We start from the raw sequence: 22,769 nt of genomic DNA on the forward strand, positions 1-22,769 counted from the left end.
ACACTTTAAAAATGGTAAAATGGTAGCGGTAATAATACTAGTTAAAAATAAAAATGTAGTAGCTGAAAGGGCAAAATCGGGTGATGGAGAAAAAAGAAAAATGAAAAAAAAAATGTTTTCTTAGTTAAAAGGAGAAAAAGTAATTTAAAAAAATAAAAATAAAAATGTGCAGTAATGCAGGTGCTTCAGATCTTCTACTCTTCTTATTGGCACGCCGGGAACTCAGGAGAATGTTGACTTTCCCTCTGATACACTGTTCCTCCTTGTTGTAAGCCACAGTCCTTATTGCCTTATCTGTATTTACAGAGGAGTCAGTTCGTGGCTCTGCCTCTGGGTGGCAGTGTGTCTGGGTTGACCTCCGAGGCTATAAGTTCTCTCCGACCAGGAGCTGCCTATTGTACCTGAACCAGCTCCGCCCAGAGGTGGTTCCCCCAGCGCCACTCCCAGTTCTGTTTCCCAGGCTCCCCAAAAACAATCTTCCCCTACAAGCTCTGCTAGTGACCCCAACTGGGCACTCACATGCACTGGGCTCAACAATCCAACCCACAGAAGTAAGAGGAAGTGTGCGAACAAGAGCCTGGGAAGCTGCTGGAACTCGCAGGGTTCCACCCTCCAGAACCGCGCGGAGTGTCTGCGCGCGCCCAAGCCCCCGGCAAGAGGCACGGATTTTGGAGAGCGCGGATTTTGGCGGACGCAGATTTTCCCCTGCGCCCGCGCGTGCGTTCCTCGCTCCAACCTGAACTGCAAACCGTACCTTCGAGGCAAGTCCAACCTTTCCGTGGAGGGGTGCAGGTCTCCCCTTGGCTCTTGCAGTCGCGCTGTTTGCGAATCGCTGCCTCCGGGTCAGTAGCCGCCGGGCTAGTAGCCGATCTCTGGATGCCGGTGAACGCTGCCTGAGATGGCGCGGTCCGCCGCTGCGCTGGCGCCCAGAGGGAGGTTTCAGCCTCAATCTCCAACCATCCGCATTTTTTAGGAGTTTTCTGTCTTTCCTGGCTGCAGACTGTCTCTCAGCTGAACCTCCCCAGCTTGATCGGGCTGATTGTTACCCGTTTCAGCTGCTCGCCCCCATCTGGTCCGGGACAAAGCACCAACACGTCCGTCTAAGCCTCCGCCATTTTCAATCTCTCTAGAAATATTTTTATCTTCCATCAAAGTGGTTGCTTCGCTTACCCATCCCCTTGCCTCCCATCTTTTATAAATCATCATGGGCACTGAGAGGAAACCAATAAAGCCACAGTGTTGGGGGAGCATGAAAGACCTTCACTGGGGTATTCAGAAAACTAGGTACCATCTTGACCCAAATTCACATAAATCTATACCCCAAACCAATAAGTACTCAAACAACAATTTACATCACATCACCTCCTCTGCTCTCCCCATAACTGGCCCATATGTCCCCTAACTTCTGCTGTCTCTAGTTTCCTGCCCATGATTCCCGCAGAGACCAGCACAATCTTGTACACAGAATAAGCCTTCAGTTAAATGAGTGAGCTAAGATGCTCTCTGCAGCAGGAAACCTTAACCCAAAATGTTTCATCTACATTACAACTCTACTGAATCTCTGAATAGGTTAACATATAGATAGAACTCCATGAATTATTCCATTCTTGTTTTGATCAAAAATTTTCGATAATGTTAATTGGTAAAACGTTAATATTGGGGGAAATTAGGTTAAACATATATGGAAATTCTTTGTACTACTCTTGCAAATTTTCTGTAAGTCTGAAATAAAACAAAAGCTTACAAATAAATGTTTGCTGGAGAAAAAAGAATTTTCGATACTGCAATAATTTTACTGTTTTTCATAGAGCTATTCATTACACAAAATACACCCATATTTATTTAAATTTTTCCATTTGCATATACCCTAACCAGTGGTCGGCAAACTCATTAGTCAACAGAGTCAAATATCAACAGTACAATGACTGAAATTTCTTTTGAGAGCCAAATTTTTTAAACTTAAACTATATAGGTAGGTACATTGTTATTAACTTAATTAGGGTACTCCTAAGGCTTAGGAAGAGCCACACTCAAGGTGCCAAAGAGCTGCATATGGCTCACGGGCCGCAGTTTGCCGACCATGGCCCTAAACTATGGAAATCAGCCTATGTCTGAGAACCACATTAATATCTGAATTTATTTCTAAAGAATGGTAATGTACTAACTCTGTAACTCCCTGCATTTTGGGGTAGTTTTCTGTCCTAAACTTATAGGCTAGAAAAACTGGCCATATGTAATTGGTTCTGATCTAATTCATAAATTCACATGTGCCATAAAAGGGAGTTTAAGCACTTTAGCAAGTATATGGTAAAGCAGAAAGAACATTAGAATGAGCTGGGAAACTGAGTTCTCATCCAGGTTAACCACTCACTACTGATATGACCAAGTAAACCTTAATCTCTAGGATCCGATGCTCTCATTCATAAAATGAGGCAATTGGATAGGACAGCCTATGATGTTTCTTCCCTTATTAAAAGTCTACAATTCCATAAAGCATTGGCTTTCTATTTATTCATCATGTTGTAATTGACAAACCAAATGAGGCATCTTCCAGTTAAACTGACCCTGCTGAAAAGTCCTTGGATGCCGGCCATCCACAGTGTCCTTCCAAAGAGTCCTTCATACAGAAATCTTCATACTAAGTGCAGTGGCCACCCTGGCTACAGCTGGTTGAACCAGGAATGGCCACCATAAATGGCCCAGTATCCTATGAAGGGTCCTAGCATAAGAGCTTCCCAATAGCTAGATTCTTTACAAAATGGGGACTTACCTAACTGATCTCATGTCTTTTTGGGGATTCTGAACACAGAACTTCCAGAGAAGAGAGAACTGTAAGATACTTTCCCTTAATAACAGTTATTTTAAAGGAAATTTAGTCAGTCATTTGATTGACGTCCCAATTGACCATAAGACCCCATAAAGTCAAAGACCATTGCCCATTGCTGTATCCTCTTGTACCTCACATGAGAGGCACTCAATTAGTAAGGCTTTTATGAGCCACCTAAAACAAAACAGAAACAAACTCACAGATACAGAGAACAAACTGATGGTTGCCAAATGGAAGAGGTGTTAGGAAGATGATAGAAAAAGGTGAAAAGGACTAAGAAGTACAAATTGCCAGTTATGAAAATAATCATGGGGATGTAAAGTACAAAATAGAGAGTATAGTCCATGATCATGTAATAACTATGTATGGTGCCAGATGGATACCAGATTCATTGGGGGGATCACTTCATACGGTATATAAATGTCTCATCACTATGCTGTACACCTGAAACTAATATAATATTGTACATCAACTATAATTGAAAAATAAATTTTTTAAAATTTAAAAATAGAAAAAGAAGTTGCTTCATGATGAGAATGAATAAAGCCTCTTAGTTATTTCAAAAAAAAAAGAGCAGAAAGAAGGAAAGAAAAAAAGGAGGAAGGAAGGAAGGAAGGAAGGAAGGAAGGAAGGAAGGAAGGAAGGAAGGAAGGAAGAAAGAAAGAAAGAAAGAAAGAAAGAAGGAAGGAAGGAAGGAAGGAAGGAAGGAAGGAAGGAAGGAAGGAAGGAAGGAAAGAAAGAAAGAAAGAAAGAAAGAAAGAAAGAAAGAAAGAAAGAAAGAAAGAAAGAAAGAAAGAAAGAAAGAAAGAGGAAAAGGAAGAAAGGAAGGGAAAGGAAGGAAGAAAGGGAGAGAAGGAAGGAAGGAAGGAAGATCTGGACTACAAGATCAAAATGCTATGACAGAGCAGAAATAGTTATGAAAACAAAGAATCACAGTTTTTCTAGTCCAATAATCATGGATTAGCAACCATCAGTACTTCTACTTTATAGTTTTACTTCGATTATTATTCATTTCAATGGAGGAATTACCATTTTCTGATTAGCATAGGTTCTGCTCTGACCTATGACAAAAATGCCACTGAGAATCAAAGGAAAACTCAGCCTTTGAAAAGATTTCTCCCTGCTGCCAATGTATAGGTAAACTGACTCAGGATAAACAAAAACAAACAATGAAACACATTAGAAGGTGCTTATGAGTCATTTCGTCTTTGAAAATTTGGCTTTTATGAGTTAGAAAGATTTCACAAAACCATCTGACTTTGGGGGATGGTTTGTTTACCCTGATTTCCTGAAAATACTGGGAACAATTAAAGGTTTGAGATACCGTGAATTTTTCTTTCCGTTTGTTGGGGGCCTAATGGCCCATCTGCAGATCTGGACTCCTGTGTGCACATCTGGTCCATAATTTATAAAATGTGCTTATTTATATCTTTTCATTCTTACTTTCCAATGTTTTGAAATGTGCCCTTCGTATATCTTTCTTTAACATATAGACACACCTTAGCTATAGGGCTGACACAATAGAGAGCTCTTAGGCATAAAACCATTAGGACTGATACCTGCCTGTTTACAAACAATATGAAGGGAAGAATTTGTGGAACTATTATTGGAGGACATTGTGATGTGCCAGGCACTTCTACTTTGTGGATTAATACTCACCTGAAATAGTTGGGGGCACACCTTCCTTCACCTGGACAATCACTTGGACTTGACCTTCACCTGAAACTGAACACAAAAAGCCACAACTTGGATGTGATCCAAAGAGTGTCTTAATACGAAGGATATTCATATGTGAGAAAGGAGGCTTTGTGCTATATTCTCCCCAACATAACTAAATTTTCAAAATAAAAAATAAAATCCTTATTAGTTAGTCTAACAATTGATTTCCAACATTTGATTTTCACTGCTTTTATTTCATTAAACTTAACTGCAGTGAGGTCTCCTAGAGATTTGGCACATAAATAGGCTATAAAAACCTTTAGCCATATGTCCTTTGGAAGCCAATGTTGGGCAGCAGGGCACACCTCATACCCTATTTCCTCTCTGTCATTTTGTAGAGTTCCTCTCTGTCAGCTTGTAGTTTCCTCTCTGTCAGCTTGAAGAGTTCATGATTTTTAGCAATAGAGTTCAGATCACCCATGAAATGTACTTGCTTTACCTTTATCCAAACAAATTGTCCTTTTAATGAAGGCTTTTCTCCACCCCACCCCCCTTTTCCCTCCCATCTTCCAAACCAACTGAGTACATTTAAAAGGCCTGAGGTTCATTAATTTTAAGTGTTCAATAAATTAGTGGAAATAATCAAAAGGCCTGATTCTTTCTGATAATGACAATTTGATGTCAGTATAAACCAGTAGATTAAGCTGGGAACATATGCTCCTTTGCCAAGAGAGGCTGCTATAATTAAATAGTGAATGCATCTACAAGGTGCTCTCACGCCTGATTAATTAGTAATCAGGTGCCCGAACTCCACTTTTCAGTAACACCTTGTCTCTTATTGGTTAATTACCTTTCTGCCTTATCAGATGTCATGGGAGCCAGCACCTCCCCACCACTGAAGGGCCCGGTGCTGCTAAAGGCTGCAGCCTTGAGACATTGGCTAAACCCACGCTCTCCGTTGGCCATTCCCGGGAACCTTGAGCCCTTCCTCCACCACAGAATGAAATAGAACAAGGATCATTCTTCCTAATTATAAAGCATAGGATTTGAATATTACAAAGAAAATCACCCCCAAAGGAATCTATGATGAGACCTCTCCTATTCTTCTATTCAGATTTTGATAATTGTTCTCATTTTAATTTCTTCCCATTATAAAATGCATGAGTTTGTCAGGTACAATGGCCAGCATGTTCTTTTCCACGTTCTATTTCATCGCTACTTCTAAGACCTCACTTATATTGTTTCTCTGTCCTACTGCATAGTTCACCCACTTTTCTGCCTTTAGTAATAATAACAATAAAGCCACTAGCCTAGCATCTTATCTCTTTTTTTATTCTAGAATGTTTAACTTATCCACTTCTGCTCACACTGATCTATGCATTTCCTAAAGTTAAAAAGTGCTTTAAAATAATACTGTGATATTTATCCTAAGCTAGCTCTCAATGTAGCAAATATTTATCCAGCACCAACTGTGGTTAATTTAGGATAACAATTGCATCCATTGTTAGTTTGCTTTGTCTTTAAATCTTACAGGAAGAGATTTTTCTCATGTACTTTAGGACATTAAACATTGCTGGATACTTAATTTTCATGGAACAATCTAGAAATCCTAAGTTTATAGTGCTCCGCCCTGGATACCCAGGACTTAACTGACAATTTCAACAAGTTAAACAAATAAAGGTAGGAAAGAATCCTCTTAAGGAACCAAAAAACAAAATACTACAAAAGTTAAGTTCAAATGGAAAGAGAAGCAAAAGAGAATATGAACAAGATGATATCTAAAATCAAGCAAAGGCGGTAATAATAGAATACCCTTCTGCAAAAGGAATTGAAATATTATAACAGAATCAAACTCTAAGAAAGGAAAATGAGAATAAATTCCGGGAATCATTTGGAAAGGGAAGTCAGTTCACTTAGAGATATTATAAAAGTCATCCTTGTTAACAGTTTCCAGGAGGTTGTAGATTTCAGGGCATCCCTGCCCTCTCCCTAAGACCCAGACACTGAGGTAAAGAAAGAAAAGAAGTAAAGTTTCCTATAAATGTGTTTTTCAAGCCACTCTAGTCATTTTATAGATTTATTTAATTTATAAGAGGAATGGGTGGAGGAAGGGTAGAATAGAAACAATTTTCCCCACTAGGTAGGTGATGAAATCTGAAGTAGAGGGAACATAATCAATATATCCAAAGTCCCCTAGGTGAAAAAGATACTGTACTTACAGCACATTATAGTTATCATCATGATGAGTAACCTTAAAACTGAAAAGGCTAACCCTCAACATATCTAACTCCCAACACAGGCTGTTCCATATGTCCTTTCATTCACTAAGTCACTTGCCCAGGTCCTGTTCTTGGTCAACCAAGTCTTCCTGGCTCAGGGAGCTCTCACGTCTGTAGCTCTGCACCAGCGGCTTCTGAACTGAGTGGCCATTGACCTTGTTCAGCTGCTACACACGCAGCTGAACAAAAGGTTCCCACCTCCTCTAAATCTTCTGCCCCTAAACAGACACTGAAAGGGTACATTGAAAAGCTATTGCTCACTTCATTCAAGCAAGTGTGTGACTATCATTCAATCTCAGAAAAGTAGTTTCTGTGCCAGTGGAAATGGAGGAAAGTTATCAAAAGTAGAAAAGATTAGAAAAGTCTGGTTTTCTATCCCACCACTACCTATACATGCCCTTCTGCGGACTGGGTCAGAGCACGTGAGCATGGCTTGGAGGGCTAATTCTTTCCAAACACCATTGCTGCGTCATGAGAGTGGTGCCATAGAGAGTGGTGGGGAAGAATGTGGATACTGGAGTCCAAGAGCCTAAATTTGAATTCTGGGTCTTTCAGTTCCTAGATGTGGGCACCTGACAAGTTACTCACCATCTGAACCTCAGTCACTTTCTCTAAAAAATGGGAATAATCCTACTATCTACCTCAAAAGGTTACTGGGAAGAAAAGATGAAGCAATGTAATATACTTAGTGCAGTGCCTGGCACATAATGGAAAATAAAGTCAGCTATTATCACCACTGTTCTTATGACATGCTTATGATTCTAAGAGCCAGATAACAAAACCCAAGAAATACGCTTTTTATTCTTTTTACAGCTGCGCCTAATCACGATGAGCCATGGTATAGAGCTGTAAGCAATGTAACCAGCTCTGCTAAAATCTGTTAAGTGCTTTGACTCTAAAAAGACAGGGTAAATGTTAAGTGTCATTTCCAATTTGGATAAATACGAAAATCATTTGAGAATAAAGGTATTGTCTCGGGAAGAGTTTAAAAGCATTATACAAGCTGTGATATTGTACATATGTTTTCTCAGTGCTTGATTTCTGATTCTGTGTTTGTAATATGAGAATGGTTAATCTGCTCTGTTTATAAATGGAGACTTACTGCAGTTGATCCTTCCCAGATTGTAAGAATATCTGGTTGGTCCTCAAAAAGAAAAGAAGTATATGGGTCAATTATTGCCAAATTATGCTGACAAGTGTTATATGATCTGAGCTAGCAAGCTCAGATAGGAGGAAGAGAGAAAAGTGCTAAGAAAATAGCTCCCGGTAAGAGGAAAGAGAGCTGCTCAGCTAGAAATGATACCAGTGCCCACCAGAGCTATGTGCTGTGCCTGGCGAACTGTGTCCTCACTGGGGCACTAAGAAAGAGAAAAATGAATAATTCTCTCTTAGAATTTAGAGCGATAAATAGGTACCTACATGGAAAGAAACACATGGCATCTTAGCAGGTTATAGATTCCTTTCCTGTTTTATTCTTTATTTATATTCCCATTCCCACTTTGCCCGTCAGGTTTAGGCACATATTAGGAGCTCTCGTTCAGCCCACATGCATATAGGTGAGTCAGCCATTGACTACACATGGAGAGAACACAAAACAGCCACTGTGATCTGTGTCTGCAGATTTGGTCCATTCTCGCCCTGGCCCATGCCTTCGCCTTCTCTAGCTGTTGTCGGATTTGGTCCTCTCTCTGAATTTTCAGCTTAGCTTGCCCTGTCCTCTACCACCACCTCTTTTCCCCAGATCTGCCTCACACACCTGCTGTTTCTACCTACCTGTTCAATGAACTGGACCTGGCTCCCCAGACATTAGCCTCCGTTCCTTAAACACAGAGAAGGCTGGCTTGTCAGTTGGTCCCTGGGCGGGTAAAGTTTGGTTCACAAGACCACACTGCTGTCTGATTCCAGCTTTAGAGACAGTCACAGAGTTACCTTGGCCCTTATAACACAGAATCTTTTAAAAACCTTCACAGAAACATTTTATGAAAATTCTGTGATCCCCTTTGATTCCTCTATTATCACCAGGGACATGCATCCTTGAAAGAGTGATTTTTTTTTCAAGTGTAAGAGTAAAAAAACTTGACCGAGACACCAACAGATAGATAGATCTGCATTAACCACAGTCCTGAGAGTTAGCTCAATTAAATCTTCTTAATTAACTTAGCACACAATAACAATTGTTATTCTGATGCAGATAAATGTTTGCCACCCATGGGGCATCTGTGATTTCCTGGGCCCTGTGCAGACCTACAGAACCAGAACTTAGAGGGATGGGCCTGGTACCATGCATTCCAGCTGTCTGCCCATGAGGCACACTTAGAAGGCACCAAATTGAGGAATTTTACAACTTCTCTCATCCATACTCTAAAAATGTGGTTTGTTCTCAGAAGCAGGTGTTCTTAACAAGTGAGGAGACCCAAATAAAAAAAGAGATCCTTATGTTCACACTTCTTACTTTTAATCAATTGTACCAAAAGCTTGCAAACCACATTATATTCCCAAAATATAAGATGTGAGGTGATCATTTTAATGGCCACCTGTGCCCGGCTCTTTGTGAACGAAGGGTAGCTGCCAGTGTCACTAAGCATTAGTTCCTTAACCAGGGATCCCTAGAAAAGTATTTGATTCTGACTTCTTAGTTTTCCTTCCTTCCTTATTTCTTTCCATTCCTCCCTTTCTTCCTTCCTTTTCCTTTTGAAGAAGTTGCTTGTCATCAAGAGGCAAAATCCCTTCTCACCTTTCCAGCTCCTGTTCCATTCTCTGCATTTTTGCCATGAAGTTTACGGCATTTCCCTGAAGTCAGTTCGCCATATTACCCGTAAAAATCCTTGGGGATCTTGGGGGAATGAGTTTTCTATAAGAATGTAAATTAATTTATTAACTAGAATGCTATAGATTGCCTTAGAGGGACACAGCATGGCATGTCTGCAGAGTTTCGAAGAATTACGATTCTGCTCTGCTTATAAAATCCTCCCAAGGAGATCTGGCAGCCAGTTGAGTCAGCTCTCATCTTAGACCCTAGCAGCATTCCATCCCAAGGAGCAGCACAGGGTCTTCTGGACCAGCTCAAGAGCAGAAGGGTCCAGGCAGCAGCCTGGTGCCCTCGGCGCTCTGAGAAAAGAGAAACTCGAAGCAGTATTCATGATCTTCTAGCCGCAAACTTAGGAAAACATCCCTTATTTTCACAGCTCGCAAGTTAACAGCATCTTTTCCGAGCCTCCCGTGACTTGAGTTCTTCAGGGCACCTGGTGCAGACAATACAGTCCATCTGTCTCCCTACTTCAGCCCTTTTGCCCTCATGGACAACAGCCCCGGCTTCGTGCCAAACAGCCTGCCTTTATCTTGGCGAGGGGGACACTTGGAGACAAGCATTGGCCAGCCTGGCTACACATGTCCCCTTTCAGTCCGATCAGAGAAAGGTGGTACGCAGGAGCCTGTGAGCCTAGCAGGCGGACTCTCTCAGCTGCCGCCCCACACATTGTCCCAGCATCGCGGTGCCGGGGTGGGGGCTGTGTGAACTCAGGAGGGCAGCGGAGAATGGCTCAGCATCTGATATGAATTTATCACCGGCTGCTGGTTGGGTGGGGGAGAAAGCAAGTGGAAGGGCCTGTGAGTGTTTAATGCACCCTGCCACAACCCAACAGTTTGTCCTGAAGAGCCTTTTACCGATATGAAAGGACAGGGTCAAAAGTAAGTTGACCCCTAACAGAATGTACAATTATGAGCAGAGGGCTGCGCACGAGCAGCTGCTGGAACCCCACTGGTTCCGCATGGGGCTTCCAGGAGTCAGAATATGAATAATCAACTCAAGATTGTTTTCTCCCCCCATCTCCACCCCCGCCACCTCCCCCCCACTTCGTCCCCTGTTTTGAGCAAGTCCTATTCTATTTCTACAGGAAGAAGCCTGGCCCTCCCCAGCAGCTGCAATAATTGTGTTCCTATTGTGAGGAAGACCTCCTCCTGGCCACCCCCTTACAAGTGGCCATTGTCGGTGGAGAGTCGGTGATTACACGCTCCGCCTGATGCTCTGGGGGACCCAGCTGCCTAAGTGCTGACACACGAGTGTGCAGTGTGCGGAAGGCCAGGCAGGGGCTGGTGGAGGTGGAGGCAAGAGGTGGGGGGGAGGCCACGTCTGTGCAATGGGACTCGGACATACCAGACCTTTTGCATAAGTCAAGCCCAGAACAAATGAGGCTTTATCAGGCCTCACGGAAGAGGGGGTCTCATCTCCCTTTGAAGTGGAGCTGAGATGGAGACGAGCAGCTTTTCCTCCTTGGGATCAAGCAAACATCCTTCTTTTGATATGCGACATGCTCATTATCTCTGTCCCATTTAATGATTTTTGATTGAAGGGTGGCGGCTGGGATGCCGAGAAGATCCTGAGAGGGGCTCCGTCCAGCCAAGCCCGCAAGAAAGGCTTTCCTTGTGCCTGGGCCTATATTTGGAATTTCTTAACAGTGTGCGCTTGTTCTTAGAGGCAGATAAGGGCTGAGCGTGAAATTCTTAATTAAGCAATAAATAGAGAGTGGGGTGTCAGCAGATGCAGCCAGTAGCCATGGCAACAGGAATCACATGGGCAAGAGAGCTGAGACGAGATGTAGGCCTCGGGCCTGGGCCTGACTGACAGCTGAAGAATCCTACAAAGCTTGTAAACCAGATTAATTAGCTGACTAATTATTTCATAGCGTTAATGTAACTAAAAAATAAAAATAGTTCACCATGAACTGAAACCGCCCTGGAAAACAACAGCGGGGAGAGAGGCTGGGGGAAGCTGGCTGTGTCAGGCAGAGCCAGGAGCTGCCAGGAAATCAAATGGTATAAATGGGGAGATGGGCTTGCTGGCTTTGAGTCCGGCTTTGAAAATGAGAAAGAACACTTGTTCTACAGGCTTATCCATCCCAAGCATGGCACAGAGGTAACATCTCGGAACCACCATTCATAATAGTTAATCACATCCAATACTGCCCCTCCGGGTCCTAACACAACCACAGCACACAGTACTTCACTTGTGGTCTGTTTTGTAAGGGGCTCCGTGGGCAGCATTCTCAGGGACTTTAGAAAGTCCACCTGAACCAATCTCCTTACAAGATCTCTTTAAATGAGCGAGGTTATCTTATTCTGTGGGTAGCAATTGCTTAAGTGGTATTAAATTTCAATCATGGGAACAATATGTTATGTATGTCATATGATCATGAATCTCAGCTCTCTAACAAAATCTAGTCAAGGAAAATAAAATGAGAAAGGTGATGATGAGTTCAAGGCTTGTGACGTTGTTAAAGTTCCGAGGAAATAAAAAAAAAAATCTAAAGAAATAATCTCGAGAAAATTTTGAGTAAGGTAACATGGCACACTAATCACACCTGAGGATGTTTGGGGTGTTTGGTAGCACAATTGCAAGAGATAAGTCAGTATTCTTAACCTCGCTGTATAGATGAAGTTATTGAGGCATGGAGCATTTATAATTCCATGCCCCAGGTAAAATAGCCAGCCAGCCACTGATTAAAACCTTAAGCCCTAAGCTCTGGCCATGAGCTTTCCAAAGAACCTGCATTCCATAAAGATGTTTGCGGAACAAAGACAAGACTCGCCTCGGTAGAGAGAGAAATTCAAGGGTCAAAGATATTATATGTACAGGATCCTTTGTCTTTGTCACTGGGGATCGGCGAGAAGTCTTCTCCCATGACCCTGCCCAGCACCCCCAGCACCACCCTTTCTGGTCAGTGATCAATGATTCTTTGGCAGGCAGCACACTCTAGTGGAGGGATCCATAGCCAGGAGCTAGAATGCCTGGGTTCTGATTTCTCCCATTCTCAGCCATATCTAAGGTTAGTCGGGTATTTTAAATCAAACACATGAAGTAGCCAAATGCAGGAAATGAATATAATTGTGATTTTAAAAAATTCCTCTCCTGGGGGATGTGGTTAGGTCTCAAACAATACAAAAGACGATCCACTTAGAAGTGGTCAACAAATGAATGGTCAGTGGAGCAGCACTCTGAGTGAAAGCCAGCCAGGAAAAGGAGCAGGACCCTCCCCCCGACCCCCGTCCCCCCTGAAAGTCTGACAGGAAACTCAGGGGACCTGAAGGAGGCCAAGCAGTTTCCCTACAATGAAATGAAACTTGTACACACAACTCTCCCCATGATTTTTCATCCCAGGAATATGTCCACACAGAATGTGAGGTCTGTACTTGGGCTTTCTTCTTAGATTATATGTATTTTGTGTAAAATAGGCCAATCACAGACTTATACTCTCACATGAATAAAAAAAACAATTAAGTAAACCAACCAATATGTGAAATGCATGGCACAGAACTGAAACAGGTACCAGCTGCAACTCCCTCACTGCCATTTAGGCATCATGGCATCCTTAGCCCTCCTAAAGATGCTGTAAAGTATGCACAAAGGAGATCAGACCAAATCCATGCAAACCAAGAGAGCTGCATGGGTACCAGCGAGGAGGAGCGGGAGGAGCCTCCGTTCCCCCTGGGTCCTGGTGTCCTCACTGTGCCAGCCCAGAAATGGGAACAGAAGTGGCTCTGGCCTCCTCTCTACCCCTTATGCTCAGAGGGTACAGGAGGCACAAATGACCCTGAGAGCCACTGCTTGGAACCCTGGGAATCCTCTCCAAGGAACAAGGGTCTCCAAGTTCACTAAACATTCAACCAACCCTCTGCGACTTCCTGTTCCTTTTCCAACTCATATTATTCAAAGGGTGGAAATACCCGGGTATTCTGACAAAGAACTTTGTAAAAATTAATGAAAACTATATACCTAATTAAAATGTTTTACATTAAAATATTCATCGCATCATATATATACAATATACATATGCAGAGGTACATCTATGCATAAGTATATATACTTATACATACTCATGGTATGTCTATTTATACCATATATGTATATACTAGTATATATAGGATAATAGTTTCACTTGCTATTAATTCAATAAATAATACTATCAAAAGGGAAGAAAATCTGTAACTGTGTGATTTGATTTGATTTTTGTCTTTAAGCCCCAAATGTTCCTTTATCATTTTGGCTTATGTGAGTATTCAAATTTGTCCGCAGCTCATGAACAGAATCTGACCAATGGACATGTTTCCGAAGAGCACACTAAGTAATAGAACAAGAACCATTTGGAATTAAATTTTGCTCTATAATATACATCAAGTGAATAGTCATAGTTAAAATTAATGGCAGCGATTTGCTCTTGCTACTGGTATTCCCCTCCAGAGTGGTAAACCCGTCACAGGCTCTCTGTCCCTCCTGAGTTTTTATAGTTTTAGGTTACATTTATGAATGTATCAAATCAAAAAGAAAATCTGAACATTACAATTCAGTGCAAGTAAAATATACAACAATCCATTTGGCAAAGATAAAAATACCAGAGAAGTACCATACTCTCCTCTATGGTGCTATTAACATGTCATCATCCCAGGGCTTAAGAGTAGCTCAGACTCAGTGGACATACAGCTAGGCACAAGGGAGAGGGGCCGGGGACTCGGGACAATTGCCCAGCTCTCTACATCCTTAGGGACAAGACTGGCTTGTAGCTGGGACTTGAGGTGCTGTGAGTTCTCCTGAATCTGACCAGGATCTGTTAAGACTAATTGATAACAAAATTGACATTCTAGAGACCCATTTGGACAGATTCTCCTTACAGACCACACTGAGCTGAGGTTGGTATAAATGGATATCACAGTGCTCAGAGTGACCAATGCTGACATGGTATAGAACAAGAATATGAGACAAACACCAGGAAGTCAAAAGAAAACTCCTGTGAAACACGCACAATAAGATGATAACGAAATCCTTCAGCCATCTATTACTCTGCAATCACAGAAGGGTTTCCGGTCCTATAAGATGAGGTTCCTGCATCCTACATCTTTTTGTTTTAATCCTCACGTGAGGATATGTGTATTGTTTTGAGAAAGAGAGAGAGAGAGAGAGAGAGAGAGAGAGAGGTTTCCTCCTGTATGCTACATCCTGATGCAAGACAGAGACAGCCCACCCCAGTCCTCAGATCCTCAGATCAGCCCTCCACGCCTCCGCACCTTCCTGACCTTGGATCCCCTTCCAAGGCTTTCCTTCTCACCTTCCAAGGCTTTCCTTCTCACCTTCCACAGTAACTTCACTCTTCATTCCTCCTCTCTGTAGCTGTCACCTGTCCTCTCTGTTGCTCCTAATATCTGTGGCCATAACCAAGCCATCCTGTCTTTCCCATGCACTTGATCTTTCTACAAATATAACAGTGCCTTAAAGTGAATTGAAAATATTAATAACAATGTTTATTAAGCACTTGCTATGGGTTAGGCACTCTGATAAAAAGTTTTACATATTATCCTTTATATAATTTCCTATCTTTTGAGGTAGGTCCTATTATTATCTCATTTTATAGGTGAGGAGGCTGAGCCTCAGAGAAAAAGAGCAGCTGCCCAGTGTCCCATAGCTAGTAAGGCTTGAAGCTGGGATTTAAACTCAGACAGTCTGATTTCAAAGCCCATCCACTTAACCATAACACACAGCTGTTTCCCTCAGTTCCCCATCGTTTCATAGCACAACTGTCTAAAATTCAAGAGTGAGCGGTGTTTTCTTACTATGTGCCCTTAAAAATGCCCATGCAATTATACTTACCCAGATAGGTGAGTTGCCTCAGCTGGCTATTGAAGAACCAATCACAGCCTTGGTCTTTACCAGGCGATGGAAGAGAGGGCAACGACCGCCCCGCTCGACTCCCGCACCGTATGAGGATGTCAGGGGAAGGCCACAGGACTGTGTGGACCAGCCGGAGGTAATTCCCAGGAGCAAAGTTGTCAAATGTTGCTGAGTACTTGAAGTGAGAGAAAAATACAATAGGGCTTATTTAGGAAGGAAGACTCCCCTATAAAAAGAGCTACAAACAGCCCTGACCAGTTTGGCTCAGTATATAGAGCATCAGCCTGCAGACTGAAAGGACCCGGGTTCGATTCCGGTCAAGGGCATGTACCTTGGTTGCGAGCACATCCCCAGTAGCGGGTGTGCAGGAGGCAGCTGATCAATGTTTCTCTCTCATCGATGTTTCTGACTCTCTGTCCCTCTCCCTTTCTCTCTGTAAAAAATCAATAAAATGTATTTTTTTTAAAAAGCTACAAACAACACTGAGTTGTTTAGAAATAAGATAGTTTATACCCAGACGACTTTTCTTCTGGGGAATGGGCTTATTTGAATCCATTTCGTAACAAACTCAGAACTAGAGTTTACAAAATCATACCAGGTGAGGACGGAAAGACACCGTAAGTTTCCTTTTGTTTAACTTCCTTAATTAACACAAGAGAAAACCAAGGCCCAGACAAGTGGATTGATTTGTCCCAGGTCAAATAGCTAGACGAGACAGAGCTAGGTCTGGAATCCCTTTAAAGAGGCAGGCAATGTTGGCAGTATCATCCATTTATAACAGCAACAGCGAACACCGTTGTAGCATGTGCTACATCCATGGTTCTCAACCTTGGCTACACATTAGAATCACCTGGGAATCTTTTTAAAATCCTGATTTATGTCCCTCATCCTCTGGAATGTCTGTTTCTTTGTTACGGGGTGGGGCCACAACATTAGTAACAAAGAAACAGACTTTCCGGAGGATGAGGCCCAGAAATCAGGATTTTAAAAAGATTCCCAGGTGATTCTAATGTGCAGCCAAGGTTGAGAGCCACTGTGCTACATGCTTAAGTACGACTCACATAAAGTCATTCAATCCTTGAAATAACTCCTGTGATTGTTACTGTTCATGCCCCATTTTACAGATGAGGAGAGTGAGGCAGGTAGAGGCTCAGGAAACTTGTCCCATATCACAAAGTTGGAGAGTGTGCGACAGGAGAGAAACCAGTCACCAATCGGCTGCCTTTACCTTATGCAAATTCCATGAAATGTTCTCATGGGAGCCTTTGGGGAAGGAAAGAGCTCTCTGCTCTCAGAGAGGTGGTGAGAGGATAAAGACAGATTCTGTTTTGAGCTCCTCAGAACTATGGCACACCTAAACCAGCTTCTAGTTCCCTAACACTGCTCTCGGGGCTTGTAGGAAATAGAAATATTAGGAGACAGAAAGAAAGAAACGTGTTCAAAGGAAGAAAAGAAGCTTGAGGGAATCCACCTTTGCTTGTTTTTTTTTTTCCCCCAGAAAATGCACCCACTTCCTACATGACTATTCCTGTGTTTGTTCCCCCTAACCATTTGACTCCTAGACCTTCATTTACAAGTTAATCTTTGACCACAAGGTGGCAGTATGCAACATAAAAATGCTTTGCTAAGGCATTTTTCTTGGGTTACAAACACTTCTCTCTGGGTTAAGTTGGTTCTTAACCCATAATATAAGAATACAATTCTATAGATTGCTTAGAAGCTGTTTTTTATTGTATTAATAAACCTAAAAATTCAGGCAGAACCAATCTGCACTCAAGGTGAAATATATATAAACTTGAAATACATAAACTTGAAAATTTTATTAAACAGATTATAAAATTTTCAAATACACACACACACACATTGTATTCAAGTTACAATCACACATTCATCTGGTCAAAATGCTGCTTCAGTTTTCTTTATCAATACCAAAAGATGCTAATACCTTCAAACTATTATTCTACAGAAGGAAGCATCATAAGCACTTGGAAGTGGAACACACCATTGAATAAATTCCCTGCAGAGATCTGTTGGTCCAAGGAGTTTCAAATCGCAGTGAGTAGGTCTCTTGATCCAAGAGGAGAGCCATCCAGCCATCAGGGTTAGACAATGTGTCACGCACATAGTTGACAGTGGTTGTCTTATTTCTGCTGTCAGTCAAGGTTAAGTCATAAGAAATATCCGGAGCATTAGTTCTAGAGTGAATTAAAAAAGAAAAAAAATGGGTATTAAGTTATTTGTTCATCCTGGATCTAATGTACACTTCTTCCATCAGTTATGACTCATCTTCTATTCTCTCCATGTGTGCTGTAGGCCCCTTCTACTCTGTGTGTCTGTGGAGGTTCCAGCAGTCACTGCATGCGTCAAAATAGCCCAGGGCGAAGCTGTCCTTGCATCGTCTGTGCATGTCACTGGTCTGGTGGATTGGAGGTAGTAACGTTCATAACGGATGCCACTAAAATGCCATCTCAATGAATTCACATATACCAGGACTATAGTCTATTATTTAAAAAAAAAAAAGTCCATGACCAGAATTTTGCTGTAGACCAGGTTTCTCCACAGCAGAAAATATATTATATAGTCAGTAGATATCCTTATTGGGAGCAATGACTGAGAGCCAGAACCTGATGTGCCCAGACTCTCAGAAGCCTACCTCCCACTGCCCAGCAGGAATGGCATCAGTAGCCTTCCCCAGAGGGAGGAAGTAGCCTGGCTCCTCGCTTGTGGGCTTGCACAATGCCCAGTGTTCACACCTACAACCGCACCTCAGTGTTGTTGGGCTTGCTTTTGTGCTTGTTAGCATAGGTTGTGAGATCCTTATGTTAGAGATATATTCTTCTTGCTATCCTGGCACAGGACCCTCACACAACGGGCACTCAAATCATGTCTACTAAATAAAGAAAGAATGCCTGGAAGAGCTCGCCCAAAAGCTGGTGCCAATTTCCTAAAGGGTTTCTAGAAGGACTGCATTTTACCAAATGAAGAAACTGAGCCAGAGTGTGGCAAAAGTGTTAGGTAAACGTCACAGGTAGAATTATAAAGTTTTCATTTCTGTAAATGATTTTGCACAGCCCATTCCAGAAAGTGGTTTTTAAGACTTCACTAGAACATCAATAGGGTTGGCCACATGCTAAGACCATAAAAGAAAGTCAAAGTGGACAGGAAAAAAATAAAGCAAAATAAAAATCAATACACATTATGACTGTCCTTCCCTCTTTGTTTTAGTTTTCATAAGAACCTTTAACTGTGGCATTTTGCTGCAGGCAGATAATTAAATTCTCAAAGAGGAGGGAAATGAGATGAAGGATGTTGGGTTTTCAAAGTGAGGTGTAGCATGAGCATATCCACAGCCAATTTACAATCCAGTGGCATATTATAAAAGGAAACTGTTTTAGTGCTAAGTGCTTGGGGACTATGGTCAAATAGGTATAAACTGGAAATCTATATCTTATATGTGCTAGGTATATGAACTTGGGCAAATTACTGACCCTCTTCAAGCTTTCTTTTTTTTTATTTTTTCAATGGAGACAACAGTAGAATGTATCTCATCTAGCTCCTGAGAAACTTAAAGAGATAACTTATGTAAAGTATTCAGTAACCATTAGCAAGCCAAACAAGATCTATCTACAGCTCATTTAAGAACCTCAGATGGGCCAGGTTTGCCATCCTGTGCTACTTATTTTAATGTCTAGAGGTTTACTTGGTCATTAAAAAACACACTCAATACTTTTAGTGCTACAGAGCCTTGTAGGATTAAATGTATTTGTTTAATCTGTAAGTTAATTAAAGGGATGAAAAATAATCAGGGCATGGGGAATAAAAGAACTATGCTTTTCTAAGATTTCCCTATGCAGCATTAACAAAATCTTTTGAAAGTTTGGGGTGGGGGAGACTTCTTTCCCTCTTTGGGTTTAGGATCCTTAGCGTTTGTTTTTATCACATGTACAGTGGGGCCTTGACTTACGAGTTTAATTCGTTCCGAGACCAAGCTCCTTAAGGAGCTCGTTAAGGAGCTCATTAACTCAAATTACTCTATCAACTCAATGCAAAAAATCGGCGGAGAGACAGCTGGTATCTCAAAAAACTCGTTAGTCCGGACACTCGTAAGTCAAGGCCCCACTGTATATCAGAATTTAAATTGGAACTAAAGAACAAGATTGTTGAAGATTCAACTCATGTTCTTAGAATCAGAATGGACATAAAGGTCATCTGTTCTGATTTCAAATCCATTGTAGGAATTTCCTCCATATTTTATTCTGTCCCTTCTTCCAGTCATGGGATATTCACATTCTAAAATCCCTCCTCCATTTATAACATTTACAATTATTAATTAAAGGCCCAATGCATGAAATTCGTGCAAGGGTAGGCCTTCCTTCCCCAGGCTGCCAGCACCAGCTTCCCTCTGGCACCTGAGACCTGAGCTTCCCTCGAAGCCCCAGCTTCATCCAGAAGGTCATCCAGAAGGATGTCTGGAAGGACGCCCAGTCTAATTAGCATATTACACTTTTATTATTATAGATTTTTAATCTTTACATAAACTTTAGAAAGCTTAATTTTCTCCCTTGTATCTCCTACCCATTTGTTCTCAATCATCATGGCTCAGCTTAACAGTTCAACTGGCCCCTTAGTGATGTTTCTCCCCAACGGGAAGTCTACCCAGAAAAGCACGTGAGTGTCAGAGGATTTCATGTAAACTTATTAATCAAAGAAGATAAGCATTTTGATCCTAAGTGAACAGAGCTTAATATGGTCAACCTCCATATCAATAGAATATTTGCCAAGAGAACTTAAACACTTCTGTTTGGTGGTGGGCACCTACAGGCAATCTACACTATTAGTGAGCCCTGGTTTAGGAAAATGGTTTTCTTATGGACTTAAATTTCTTATTTTTCCAGTCAAGTGCTCTCAATTAAACTACTTTTACAAATAGTTATTTTAAACTATAAACCAAAAGAAGAATTCTATTATCCACCCATCTGTTTACATTTAATTTCAACCTATATTTTGTCGCTCTTTTCTTAAGATATCATGCATACCACCTTGAAAATATTACCTCTATATGTTATAATATAATCTATTGGGTAGATATTTCCAGAAATGCTTCTTAATTCCAACAATGTGGCCCCAAAAATCCTCCTGGTCACTTCAACTAGACTTAGTTACTTCTCAATTTCCATCAGCATCAATTTTCAGGATGTAATTTCTCCTGGTTTAGTTTCTATAAATTGTAACTTCGATTATTGAAGAAGCCATTTTTCAGACCTTACTCTCCAGGTTCAGAAGGCCCTTATAAAACTGACCCCTCTCTTCAAATAAGCAACTGAATCCTAACTCTAATTCATTTCTATTTGTCTTTAGGACTTTTGTACCTTTCTTGTGATGCCATTTCCTTCCAAAGAGCATCTAATAATCTGATGCTAACCCCTTGATCAATCAGAGACCCACCATAGCACATTGTGGTTCTAAAGTATCCTTTCCTCTTGCTTCTTCATGCATTGCCCTAATCCTATCAAGCCACACCATCTCTCTAGCAAGGTTCATTCAGGATGCAATTTCACAGGCACTCACATGCAGCACCAGCTTTCTGTAATGCAATACAGGTAGAGGAGGTAAAGGTTATCCAATATACCCTTATCACAGCTAGAAGTGGAAAGAATCATAGGATACATTCTGAAAAACAAATCAAAATGTAAAAGACCCATCATCTCTCAGTAGGCAAGATGCCTTGTGTTGACCATCACCCAGGACCAAAAATTCAAATAACTCCCATCCTTCTAGGAAAAATGCTAGCAGAGACAGTGGTGGGCTCTTCTGAAAATCACCCAAGGAACATCAAGAGTCGAAGAACACCATGAAGAGAATTTACCAACCACAATTGCTACAATTTTCGCTTGCCCTAAATAGCCACCAATTTCCCCATGCCCTAAATAGCCACCAATCTCCCTCTCTTTACTGTTAATGAAGCAAAGGAGCACAAAAGTATTTCTAATTTGGAGGAGCCAAGGGAGTCTGCATGGGCCATTAGCAGCAGAGAGCTTCATTACTAGGGGAAGAAGTCTCTCCCTGAACTTCTCATGGTTTTATGTGCAAGAAATCAGGAGGCAACCAGTCCATTTTAAATGTTAACCCTTCCCTCTGCATCAGCAACGGCTCCTGTGTACAATCAAAAAGACAAAAGAACTACAAACCTTTCCTTTTATCCTCCCTGTTCAATGAGGTGCCTTAATTTTTGTTCTTTTTTTAAATGCCCAAGCTGGTTTTTAATTAAGCAATAGTTTCCTTTAGAAATATAGCACTGTCTGCGCACTTGATAAAACTTCCAGCCTATGTACCAATTTACAATACTAGTTGCATAAACAGTTATGTACTTTAGTGCCCATATACTGTGTGGAACTCTTGGATGTCTGCTGCCCACAAAGGATTTGTTAGGCAATCAACAATACCAACGAGGACAAATATTAACACTCTGGTTTGTGTTTACCGTTAGCTTACTTTTCCTGAGGGTCCATATCTCTGTGTATTAAGACAAACACTGCACTGAGCTCTAAATGCTCTCAAATTTGGAACAATTGTGAAATAAATACTTTGTAATTACACATCTCCTAAGCCAGACACATCATAATAACTAGCCTTAAATGGTGCTGCTAGCATATTCTGGATGTGAGGGCTTGCTGCTGATGCTTTCATCTTTTACTTCCCGAAGAAAACAAAATTGAAATTTGGAGCACAGCCAACAGATTGTTATAACACAGTCTGGGTTGAATGCCCTTTAAAAATACACTGGGCTCATAACAAGTCCTTGTCAGAAAACCAGCATCCTACCTGCAGACCTGCCACCATCCGGTGATATTTTATATGTGTCAGTTAGCTTTTTTTTATATACACTTTTTGATTGAGGTACACTTAAATATATCTCCTTCTGAAAATAAATCTAAAAAGAGGAAAGAAGCCACAACATTCAGTCTTTCTCCTAACCTTTTAATAATCCTTAAATTCACATTAAAAAAAAATACAGGACTGGGAGGCAGAGAGGCAAAAGCCGTATGATTTAATAATCCTTGTGTTTCTGACAGGCAAACCTAAGATCACTCCTCCATGACTTTGCAGATGGATAATTCCGCAGGTTATTTTTCAGAGTTGGTTAAAGAGAAAATAGTTTATTCTAGACAAGCCCAAGGCCAGAATCCACCTACCACCTCCTCAAACATAGTCCCTACAGTTTTGCAACACACTTAGGACAATACTTCTTGCTTATTCTATCTTAATCCATGAAGAGAAGCAACAGATGTCTATCATCCTACCTACCATGATCCTTCCTATACCATTGCATCTCTTCTCTTGAACTATT

General features: G+C 41.4%; 1 protein-coding gene across 1 annotated transcript in view; it reads right to left on the reverse strand.

Moving 5' to 3' along the window:
- The window catches only part of PKHD1 (PKHD1, fibrocystin/polyductin), a 385,419-nt gene that overhangs the window by 160,570 nt on the left and 202,080 nt on the right, over nucleotides 1–22,769 (reverse strand). The window contains exons 48-50 of the mRNA XM_023757718.1: nucleotides 17,424–17,616; nucleotides 15,401–15,596; nucleotides 4,487–4,552 (exon numbers count right to left, since the gene is read on the reverse strand). Coding sequence (XP_023613486.1) covers nucleotides 4,487–4,552; nucleotides 15,401–15,596; nucleotides 17,424–17,616 — 455 coding nt within the window. The remainder of the gene's footprint in view (nucleotides 1–4,486; nucleotides 4,553–15,400; nucleotides 15,597–17,423; nucleotides 17,617–22,769) is intronic.

Source organism: Myotis lucifugus, unplaced genomic scaffold (assembly GCF_000147115.1).
Source record: "Myotis lucifugus unplaced genomic scaffold, Myoluc2.0 scaffold_111, whole genome shotgun sequence".
NCBI lineage: Eukaryota > Metazoa > Chordata > Mammalia > Chiroptera > Vespertilionidae > Myotis > Myotis lucifugus.